This window comes from Schistocerca serialis, chromosome 3 (genome assembly GCF_023864345.2).
Source record: "Schistocerca serialis cubense isolate TAMUIC-IGC-003099 chromosome 3, iqSchSeri2.2, whole genome shotgun sequence".
In the NCBI taxonomy this organism is placed as follows: Eukaryota; Metazoa; Arthropoda; class Insecta; order Orthoptera; family Acrididae; genus Schistocerca; species Schistocerca serialis.
Genome location: NC_064640.1, coordinates 680,719,256 through 680,731,975, shown reverse-complemented (window position 1 = coordinate 680,731,975; position 12,720 = coordinate 680,719,256). Strand labels below are relative to the sequence as shown.

The following is a 12,720-nucleotide window of genomic DNA, read 5'->3' as shown; positions in this document are numbered from 1 at the left end:
CCATTAAATAAAAACAGCTCAGAAAGGTGATTTTCAGTTATAATGAAATTATGTTCCTCTATAACTTCAAAATGGATGAAAAATAATCATTTCATTTCAAACTCTACAATCAGGAAGTGACTTTTTTAATCTGCTACAGCAGAAGTAGAGCAGATTACAAGAAGTAAAATAGCAATCTCAAAATTGGATTTATGTACATTAGTGTCTCACAGTCTAGTACTAGAAAATAAATGAAAATTTACATAGTTGTGTCATTAACTATCATGCCAAGGGTCTCAGTCTTGCCCTTTATGACACCCATAAGTCTTTACAAAAAATATTTATCTGCTGAGTCAAGGCGTCATTCTGTGGCAACAGTTCAACAAGTTTCCTATTCATTATTCAACTTCAGGTGAGGTGTTGGGTTTATGTCAAGTTTGTGTCTTTACAGATGCTGGATGCTGGCTCCTCCTCCTTGTCTGCAGTGACTGGGCCAACCATGTACCTCTGGAAGGGGTTTCACAGACGGTGGTGGTGGGGATCTGCAGATAGATGATGGTTTGATGCATGCTATTTCACTCCATGAAATAAAAACAGCCCAGAAATGGGATTTTCAGTTATAATGAAATTATCTTCCTCTATAAATTCAAAATGAATGAAAAATAATCATTTCATTTGAAACTCTACAATCAGAAAGTGTCTTTTTTTAACCTGCTACCAGCAGAAGTAGAGCAGATTACCCCCCGGTGTGTTGTAGGGTCCTGGCATCGCATCCTGGTGCTGCCTGTCCATTCCATCCACTGTCTTTGCTGCTTTCACACTGGAGCACTCTTGATGTATTCTTTCTAGCACTACATACCATGCAGAGTGCAGATGTAAACCACTATCCTGGTTGACAAGATCATCGTAGATCTGTATCACCACTGCCTCATTTGATGATCGAGTGACAGAAATCATTCGTCCAGCACAATGCCACTGTCTGTTCAAAATCAAACATATGACCTTCATTGAGGCTGTGCTCTGCCACTGCAGATTTGCCCATTTGTCCAAGGCGCATTCTGGGCAGCACTGCGAAATACACCATTGCTTCTGGCCAATATACTGCTTGTCACATCCACAGCTAATGCTGGAGACTAATGCTGGTGTCTGTAGTCCTAGTTTGTCTTCCATTGGGCCAAGCATATTTTTGAGTTTAGCCAATTAGTGGAAAATGGTTTTAATGCTGTTCTTCTCCAATAGCCTGGCAATCTATGGCATGGGCAGGCTAACATACGGAAGGAATTCAGGCAATTTATGTCTTCTTCTGTATCATCTTCTTTCTTCTTCTCACTTGGTTGGAGAGTGTGTCTTACCTGTGCTTCCAAGTAGCTGTTCTTGTGAAGATTTCCCTCAGATGCTGAAACTTGGTGGGTAGACTCTCCTTGTCACATATGTCTCATGCTCTGAGCATCAGGGTGGCGAGCATAGATTTGCACTATGCTGGATGGTGGCAGTTACTGGCATTTAGGTACAGGTTTACGTGTGTCTTTTTTTCTATAGACAGAATGTCCCAGTGTGCCATCAGTTTTATTCATTATCAGCATAGTCCGCAGCTCGTGGTCTTGCGGTAGCGTTCTCGTTTCCTGCGGACGGGGTCCCGGGTTTGATTCCCGGTGGGGTCAGGGATTTTCTCTGCCTCGTGGTGACTGGGTGTTGTGTGTCCTTCATCATCATTTCATCATCATTAGCTCGCAAGTCGCCAAAGTGGCGTCAGCTAAAAAGGACTTGCAATATGGCGGCCTCACTTCCCCGCATGGGGCCTCCCAGCCAACAATGCCATACAATCATTTCATTTCATTATCGGCATATAGAGAAAATGCAGGCATCTATTTTCTTCTACCTCCATGGTGAACTATATATTAAGGAGGTCAAGAAATTGCTGTAGGTTTTCTTATCCATGTGGCCACAGCAGGAATGTGTCATTCACATATCGGCAAAATGTCTTTGGGTTCAGACACACTATTCTGATAACCATTCCATCAAAGTGTTCCATGTACAGGATTTTGATGCCTGGCGCAAGATGGATCCCATAGTGACTCCAACTAACTGCTGCTAGAACTTTCCAGCACACTGGAAGTTTGTGGTAGTGAATGCATGGCAGAACAGTTCCACAGTGTCTTCATCAAAGTGGCTCCCTAGTAATGCCAAGGAATCCTTTAGCAGTACTCGTATGAAGAGAGACGTGATGTCAAAACTGACCAGGAGATTATCCTTGTCCAGATGTATCCCCTAATGTACCTTTACAAACCCAGCTGAGTTTCTGACATGATGTGTGCAGTGACCCCCAAGAGGATTTAGTAACTGCACCAGGTGTTTAGCTATTTCATACGTTGGTGAATTTATCATGTCCACACTGGTCATAGAGGAACTTCCTTCTTGTGTTACTTTGGGACACCATATATCCACGGTGGTATAAGTGCTCTAGGGTACAGTCTTCAGAGCATATCTTTGTCCATGCCTGAGTTGTTTTGGAGTGAGATGGTGTTCCTATTCACGGTTGGTGTATGATCCTTATGTACTGGTTTGTAAACTGGATCTTGTAACAGCATCTCAATCTTATGCCGGTAATTGACTGATCATAGCGGCACAATTGCACTGCCTTTGTCAGCTTCCTATGACAACTGTGCTTAATAAACAGCTTCTTACTTATGGAGGCATTAGATTCTGGGCTGTTAATAGGAGGCCCAGTGGAGTCTGCATGAGTGCAAGGCAGTTAATCATAGAGACCAGCTCAGGTTTCTATAGTGTGGAGAAACCACATCAGATAGATCAGTGACATAACACTAAAGTGAATACGTGATTATAGTGAAACACTCAAGGAGACAGGACGATTAGATTTATAGGATTTAGATTCAGGTACTTGTCAAAAGTACTTGATCCTGAACAGGTGTTGGTGATGTGAGGTCAGTACATTCCTGTGGAAAATTTTAATACCACCCCTTCATCAGCACTGATTGCACAGTGAAGGCAATATTATCTGGCAAACTCAGTAAGTAAAGATATCATGGAACAGTGCTTAAATTCCACAGTGGATCACCATACTATAACATAAAACGCATGTGTCTAAAGCACTGTTTTTAAATTTGGATGCTGGAACTGTATTGCCAGTGATCTGCAAATCATATCATCTCAACTATTGGCTATTAAAAGGTGCAATAATTGAAATATTCATGTGAATTTACATTTTTGTGCCTGTTTATTTAATGTGAAATCCTGATGAGTGTGAAAGATACACACTGATTCTTTTTCTGTACATGCAAAAGATATGAAAAAAGTTGAAATTCATAAATGGATAAGTGAATTTAATGGAGAAAACATTATGAGAGGCGGAATGGTACAAAAATGGGTTAGAACATTTAAAGATGCCCATTATATGATGAAGTGTGAAGTGGCTGACCATCTGTCATAACTGAATTTTTGGTAGTGGAAGTTTATGCAAAGGTTCAATAAAACACATACTTCATCATTTCATCCTTACGTACCAAGTTTCCTTAACTTTCAAGAAGTGTTCTTTATGAAAGTCTTACAGAGCACTGAAAATACCAGAAACTGTGATCACAAGGGGTACTTAAAAAGCTGACAGTAGTGCACAAAACCAATTGAGCGTCCAGTGCTTCCAATTTCCATGAACGGTACCCTAAGACACGTGTAGCTCATGTTGCACCAGAATCGACAAATCAATACAAGGCATGGAGGAATTGAACACCATCAAAGAAAGTGAAGTCCAAGCAGACAATTTCAAGCAAAAAAAAAGTAGGGTGAATTGCTTTTGTACCAAATACAAAATTTTGATTTTTGGTAACAGACATAGCAGTAATAAAGCCCAAGGTGCAGGTTATTTAAAAAAATTGATCGATCAGTTGTGAGTTTGCACAGGTTAATATGTAACATAGACCACAATCTAGGTTAGGTTGGAAAGTGACAGTTTGGTGGTTGGTTGGTGAGTGGAATGAACATGAACAGAAAGTCTTAGTTGTGCTGACAGACTAATCTATAGTGTAGCCCCAAGTCTACAATTGGTTGGAAGGTGACAGTTTTATTTGCAGGGAGTAAACAGATTTTTGTTCTGCAGAGAACAGAGATCTGTTTCCACAACAGTAGTATCTACTCATAAAATCTACAGAAAGGACTGTTAAATAGAAAGTTAAAATGCCACGAGTTATATTATGTATACACCTCCTTAGTTCACAACTGCAAACTCATTCAGAAGTGAGGCTAAAGGACCACCTTCATAAAATTTTAAAAACTCCACTCTAACATATTTGTTTTCAGGAATACTAGTAATCTTTTTTCTGTGTTTCTGCTATTCATCAACCGAAGTTGTTGAGGTTACAAATTCTGATGGAAAAAATTTGCACAACCAATACTTGTTTGGAAGTCGTAACAGACATAGTGTCCTAAAGTTCATAATCATCAATGTGTGTGCGAATATAATAGATTAAATTTCAAACCTTTCCACAGGATCTTGCAGGTCCCTGAGAATGGGACTAAAGATTCAGGTTTGGACCACTGACTAAGTATATTCAGCAATCACTGATTGTTTTCATCTAGTATTAAGACAAATAGTTTAAATGCTGACATATAAATAGTTATGTGCTTTTATCATTCTTACTTACATAGGTCAGATTCTTAAGCCAAGAATTTATGTGTTACTCACACAAATGGTCTGACAGGATGATTCGAGAGCCTGTTGCCATGATGAGCATCCTCTTGAACACTGAAAGATACAAGATTAACTTCACTAAATTCCTGAAGCATTCTGAAAGCCATACTGCGTGTCCTCTAAAATTCAATACACATATAGCATATAATCTGTCCATAACACTGGTTATAAACACTAAAATACATTACTAATAGCTTTTTTAGCTTACTGGTCATCACACATTGCACACAAGTTTAATAGGAAATACATATCATTGTGTCATATGCGACACTGTTAGAACTGAAATGAGCAAGAAGCAATCAGTGTGTTACTAAATAAGATTATGTGCTGGAACATAAATACGAAACTCTACTAAAGCAAAACAAGAGTGTGAATTTAATTTGCAAAATAAGTGTATAATACAGAGCATTACAGTGTCCACCGCATTTTTGAGACTACTACCGGTACTGTAGAAGATGGGCTATGTAAGAAATGCATCAAAACAGTGAAAACTGGTTTTACTTGTAATCAATGCAGTTAAAAGGACCATTTTCATTGCTGAAAAGTGGATCCTTCAGTAAGGAAGGACAAAAAACAGGCACTGGACTGGAAGAGTAGCATGTGCGCTTCATCAGTTATTCCCAAGAAAGTGAAGCTAAAAGTGTTCACTCATCACAGCAGAAGTGCAGTTTACCAAAGAAAATGCACAAGCAATCAGAACAAGTAAGTCTCATCCCTCCACCCTAAAATTTAGGAATCAAAAAATCTGCCAGCATAGACAAAACAATACACAGCAAGACATCCAGCAAAGTTCTATTTTTTCTGTGTTTGCTAAGGTCGAACCTGGTGCTACATTTAATTCTGCGATAAAAAATTTAACCATAGAAACAAACAAACTGAACAAAGATGACTGTATTTTGATCATAAGAGGCGCAAGTTACATATACAGAAATGAAGGCAAATCAGCACTGCAAAGTAACAAAATGTTATTGCCACAATTGTACCACACCAATGTTTTCAAAACTAGCATATCAGTATGGTACGACCTCTCAGAGTGGCCTTGTGAGAAGATTCAGCTATGTACACTTAGTAGATATCTGCAAACTTAATGGGGATAAACACACACTGCACACACTTCATATGAACATGAAAGGCATATTAAGGTTAGTGGAAAAAATAAATTGTCTCTGGGCCCTATTCAGAAAGAGGAAGGAACCAATTGCCATATGTTATAATCATGAGGCTTTTTAGAGAAAAGAAAATTACAGCAGTGTTTCATCATCAACAACTACAATGAATGATAAAGACATCTGCAACTACATATTTCTCTGTTTTAAAAGAAAATAATGTAGAGCTTGAACCAACAAGTAGACTAAGTGATCCTGATAATTCTAATGTAGACTTATTAACAACAGCTTTCTATGAAAAAAAGACTAATGTTCCTTCACGTAAATGTACAGTCCTTAAAAAATAAACTGCTGGAACTAAAATAGTGGCCGGAAAAGTTCAACTGCAGCATTCTTATGACAAATGAAAACTGGTTATCAGATAGAGAATTGGAGTTAAGTGTATCAAATGGTTGTGAATTAGTTACAGGTTACTGCAGAGCAAATGTGAAACATGGTGGCATGTCTAACTAAATTAACAAAACACTAAAGATAAATTATGAAATTATGGATGTAAGTGTACTTTGTATATAATCTAACTTTGATGTTGCAGCAGCACTGTTGCCAAGACTGGAAATTACAGCAGTGTCTGTACAGCGCCCTCCCAATCATTATGAAGATTTGTTTATAGAAAGTGTTCAGAAACTTATAGTCTTACTTTTCATGTATAAAACTTGCAGAGTTTTAATATTTGGTGACATTAATATAGACATAGGTTCAGAAGTAGAACTGTGGCAATTTATATTAAGGTCAATTTATATTAAGGTCAGTACTATATAAATGACTAGCTCACCAGACTGATTGCAAGTTTGGATAACATTATCTGTAATTTTCACATGAGCAGATATCAGTTTAATACAATCAAACTAAGTATTTCTGACCATGAAGGGCTGTGGATTAGAATTCATCTGGATCATAAAACAGATACATGTCATGAAAGAATCATCAGGTCCACAGATTAGCACATCCTGAACAAACTGAAACTGAGATTAAAATTTATAGACTGGAATGGACTATTTACACATGATATGGATGCTAGTGAGACAATCAAAAGATTTTTTTAATTGGTAACTGAAATCTTTGAAGAAATATGTCCTAGACGTTATAAGAAACATTACAAGCTTAATCCCCATTCCAAACCAGGAAGTTTAAAACAATGATACAAATCACGACTAAATAATTTAAGAATCTTGATGCTTTTGTATTGTGATAGATCACAGCACAGTAAAGCGGGTAAGAATCTACACAAGATCATAAAAAGCACTACAGATCTGCAATCAAGACAGAAAAATGCAACGCCAATGACAGACATATTCTTAACTCATCAAATAAATGTAAAGCACACGGACAGTCATCAAGACTGAAATCAATTATGAAAAGAAAGATTACAGTATCCCAGTTCCTCCTGATGCACTAAGTAAATACTTTGTCAATCCTGTATCAGAAATCAACATCAATGATGATGTGAGCAATGCAGAAGCACTACATCAGCCATTACCCACTACAGCAACTGAACGTTTTGAATGGAGTCACTTAACTTGCCAACATGTCAGTGAAGCAATAGCTAACTACAGTAATTCCCAAACAGAGAATCAATACGGCTTTTCTAATTTTATTACTAAACAAATACAAAAAAGATAATGCTGTTAACAAAAATAATAAACAAAATATTAACAGTGAGAGTGTATCCATCGTGTGGTAACTGCCGATCCATTTCACTAGTACCAATTATTTATAAATAACAGAGCACTCTATACCTTAGCAGATAAAACAATATTTTGAATATAATAACATAATCCATCCTGCACAGTATGGCTTTACATCTACCCTCTACCATGAAAGCAGCTGACAGGATCATAACAAAACTATATGACTGCTTTGAGAATCAGTCAATAAGTTGTGCGACACGACTGGATTTGAGGAAAGCCTTTGATACTGTATTCCACACTATCCTGAAAAGAAAGCTACAGTGCTAGGAGTAGGGAAGAAAGGAAGCCCTTCTCCTATTGCAGTCATACCAGTGCAATAGAAAATAGTTAGTGTGTGTAAATAACCAAAAATCAGATCCTTCAACTGTTAAAAAAGGAGTGTCACAGAGCTCCATCCTTAGGCCCTTTCTGTTCATTACATACATAAATGACATGTTGTACTGTTTGCAGATGACACCACATTAATTGGTCAGAATACCAACATGGATGAGTTACAAATGAATGTAGCAATAGGAATAGATAGGTGAACTTCCTGGTTTCAAGTTAATGCATTACACATATATAGCAGCAAAAGAGAAAACATTGTATTTAATCTGAATGACTCGAATAATAAAAATAAATCAGTGAAATTTCTTGGATTCCATATTGATCAAAGTCTAAGCTGGGATAAGTTATGTTCCAGACTCGCAAAAGTGATTTATCTGCTACACAAGCTGAGAGGCTGTGTAACTGAAGCTCTGCTGCTGTATGCATACTTTGCTTTCCTGAGTTCCTATCTGATATATGGAATTTTTCAATAATGAGACTCACCTAGATTTAAGAGTGTATTTAAATGGTTAAGAAAGGCCATTAGATGCATTGTGGGACTCACACCATGAGACTTGTGTAGACACCACTTCAAGGAAACGAATATTATGACAGTACCTATCTTATATATTTTATATATTTATAGTTGCCTAGTACACACCAAAGAAAATCTGAATAATTTTGACCTTCAGATGCCAATACACCATCATAACACTAGACATAGACATACAACTGACAAGCCACATGCTCGACTAGCAAAAATCTACAACAGCTATAAATATCTTAGTCTCACATATTTTAACACACTAGGTAAAAATGCCCACTCAGTGTCCCTGAATGAATTTAAAAGTGCAATAACAAAGTGGGTAAGAAGTAAAGCCTTCTATACGGTGAAGGAATTTGAAGAATGTACATAGATGACTTGGAGTTTTGAAGTGGGAGTAGGCCTATACAAAATTACAAATTGTAAAATTTTACGAAGCTACCAATGTGGTATGTTGATTCACTATGCCATGAGGCAATACAGAGATAAAGTTTGTGATGATTATAATTACTTACAGATTACATAGATACAAATATATTAGTGTGATATGCTGACTCATTATTGCATAAGTTAGTTCAATGCAAAAATAGTGTACTTTTCTAAAGTAGTTGCTATTTAAAAGCCTTGTTGTAACATAATTAGGTAAGGATTCAAGTAAAATCGCTGTAATGTTGTAACTATAAGTGTATATAAATTGCATATGACAAGACCAATCACATGTAAACATGTTCAAAGGTCAATAAATATTCTGGTCTATACCAACCACGCAATTATTAATATACTAGTCAGACCGAGCACAGAAGTTACACAAGCAATGGAGATATAAGAAAGGAAAATTTCGGTGTGAAATGGAATTGATAAAAACCATTTCAGTGCAATTTCAATTTGTAAAACGTAAACACAACTATGTTTTTTATTTTTTTCCAGAGGCAAAATCAAGGGAGGTAAGACACATTATGACAAGAATGGGGAAAAGCTTGGGCACAGTCTTCGTTGAGAAACCATCACGTAAATCTGATTAAGTGATGGACAATAATATGAAAAACTTAACGTACGATAAATAAACCAAAATTTTCGTTTAGGCTAATTAAGTTTGGATGCAGCTGGATATCTGAGTCTTAAGAAACATTATCAGGAAATTCGTCAAACAAATTCACATGGACCTTATAAATACATAGAGTCTGTGATATACTAACAGTCTCTATAATAGACTGCAGTAGTGACACGAAGTGGGCACTCTCAAGGGAACTATTTTACAATCTCCCTAATTATCTCAATGACACTGAACCAAATGCGGAAAAAAAGCTCTACAAATAGGCTGATGCGCAGGATAGAAATTCACATACAGAATTGTTGAGGGTTATAGCTTATTACAGTACTGAAATAAGGCATGGGCTTAGTATGTAAGTGAAAATAATTTTATTATGAAGCTACCGGCATATAATTTATAAAACTGATTATCGCCAGTCATTACTCAGAAACTGGAACGAAATGTGAAAATATTTCATCTGCAGTGGCTTTCTGTTGCTATTTATACGGGATGTAATGTCACGTCCTACAATATTTTGTTAAACGGTTAAAGAACAACGAAGGCTAGCCCCTCTCCTTCTCCCCTAGCATCTGGAATGCGATGATAAACAATCTTTCGCTGTGAGATCCTTAGTCTACGTTATGTGTGCTGGTGATAATTTAGCTGAGTTTAGACAAAGCCAACGAATGTGAATCTGAAATAACTGCTCGTGATAACAGACTGATCTGTAGCGTAGCCTGATGTCTAGGCCTACAGTCGCGCCGTGTTTAATGGGCTTTTCGTTATTAAAGCTAAAACTGCTAGATAAATTTTGACATCCTATAATAGATAATGTACCGTACAACTCTTATAACAGATAATGTACCGTACAACTCTTCACCAAGAAATTTGAAACATACAATTTGCCATATCGGTAGATAAAATGCGTAAAATGAAAGAGGGCTCCATTACGTAACTTTTACCAAATAAATAAATAAAATATACATTTCAGCTTCCTTGACAATTCATCTCAATTACTTTACTGTTATACAGAGCAACTTACAAACTCTCGCTCTTTGTTATTAGCCTAATTTTATCAACACAGGACACACTTTTACAGAAAAGAAAGGTCGTAAGTCGTATATTGCGGTATCTCTCTATCACGGTTCACGCCAGTATACATGTCATACGTCAACCACTTCAACAATATGTCGACAATCATGATGCTTTGTTGAGTATGCAAACATGGTTGACAGGTTTTTTCTTTCTTCTGCAGCCACCTGATGAACAAAAAATAGCCGAAATATTGCCACATTTCTATTGATGAAACCAGCCAAAATATTGCCCTTTTTAGAACGGTTAATTTAAGCCAGGATCACACATGAAACAAAAGTGTCGCCACAACTAATGGCATACTGTAGTTGCATATGTGGGCTCCAGTTTATAGTGGCGCTACTTACGAGACGTAACTTCTGTGAACAAAAGTGTCACCACAACTAGTGGCATACTCCAGTTCCAACTGTGAACTCCCACTAGTTAGTGGCGCAACTTCAGAGACGCAACTTCTGTCATGCCACAAAAAATTCAGCGTGGTTGTACTTTGTGACGCTACTTTCCTTCCACCACTGATGCCTGGTGGCTGTATTTCGAAACAGGAGCGTCCTGTCGCAGTTATAGTGGGAATAATTGCTGCTGTACTCCACTCATTTTAATTGTGTTTTCATTTTATTACCGAAAAAAGTGAAAACAGACGTCGGCAGGTACACTCTCGCAGCTTCTGGAACAACAAGAACAAAATTGTTTGATTTTCTGCAGTATATATATATATATATATATATATATATATATATATATATATATATATATATATATATATATATATATATATATATTTGTGTGTGTGTGTGTGTGTGTAAATTGTGGATTATATGCGAATGTGATGTGGCAGCTATTAAACAAGAAATTTGTTATTCAAAACGCCTACACCAACGAATACATTGGAAGAGTGGTGTGTCTGCAGATGACATTTACATGCAAGCTGTTGGTTAGTTTAGCATATAAGACAGCATTTTCGTCTCCAAGAGTTATTTCTTTTAAAAAAATGTTTGTGACTCTTGATTTACCCCTGTGCGAAATCTATTTTCAGATCCAACATTTGGGTTTCGTCTACCTTTTATTTAACCCGTGTCACATCTCTTGTGCCATAACCTGTACTATAACACTGATACACGCCTATGTGATTTCAATTGACGCCATACTGAAAGCTCTGCACCTACATTGAATTCGTGGCATCCTGTGTGAACGCTAGCTCAAGGTGTCACTGCAAAAAGCCATAATCTGTGGTGTCACGTAAGTTGCACATGTGAACTCAGCTTTAATTGTCCTAATTCCAGACTAAACAGTCAAGTGACTTGACAGCAACAATCCTGAAAATGGGAATAGAATAGAAGAGAAACTTTATTGTCACATAACATGTCATATACAGTCAGATGATTGGGACATAGGTGACTCGTCAGTTTAAAGCTACTTCTAATTGTAAGTATACAGAATAATTACAGGTATTTTGTAATTTTAAGTACCACAAAATGATTTAAAATAATTATGTTGAAAATAAAGTAGCATGACAGAATAAAATGTAGCATCAGGCACAGTTATTTGTGACAGTCAGTCAAAAATTCTTCTATGCTGTAGTAATATTTACTTGCTAGGTATTTTTTTAAAATAATGTCCAAATTCTTCTGGTGCATAACTTTTAAATTTTTCACAGGATTTATTTCCCAGCCTCATATCCATATAGTAAGGTGTCTTCTCCAGCTGTTCTAGCCTCTGAGTTGGTAACTAATACTGATATTTGTTTCTTGTTTCATAATCATGCTTAAACAGGTTATCCTCAAAAAGTTGTGGGTTCTGTTCAGAAAACTTAATTCTCTCATAGATATAGAGGCCAGGAGCAGTCATAAGATCAAGCACCTTGAACAGAGGTCTGCAGGATTGTCTTTTTTTCTGCACCTCCCATCGCTCTAACGATTTTTTTCTGTACCTAAAGACTCTCTTTAAGTTTGTTTTCTCTGATCCCCCCAAAATTATACCATATCTAATCACAGATACAAGACATGCGTGATATACAACGTTTTTGACTGGTGTTTCTATTATACTGCTTATAACATTCATTGCAAATATTACACTATTTAGACAGTGATACATGGCATCTATACGGTCTGCCCATGATAAATTCTTGTTCAGTATTACACCTAGAAATTTGTTTCAGTTTGTGGGTCAAATGGTTCAAATGGCTCTGAGCACTATGAGACTTAGCATCTAAGCTC

At 36.9% G+C, this 12,720-nt stretch overlaps 1 protein-coding gene across 1 annotated transcript in view; it reads right to left on the bottom strand.

Annotated features, from left to right (window-relative positions):
- The window catches only part of LOC126470562 (proto-oncogene tyrosine-protein kinase ROS), a 564,149-nt gene that overhangs the window by 232,253 nt on the left and 319,176 nt on the right, over positions 1–12,720 (bottom strand). Inside the window, exon 3 of the mRNA XM_050098499.1 lies at positions 4,676–4,735. Within this exon, the coding sequence (XP_049954456.1) occupies positions 4,676–4,735 (60 nt within the window). The remainder of the gene's footprint in view (positions 1–4,675; positions 4,736–12,720) is intronic.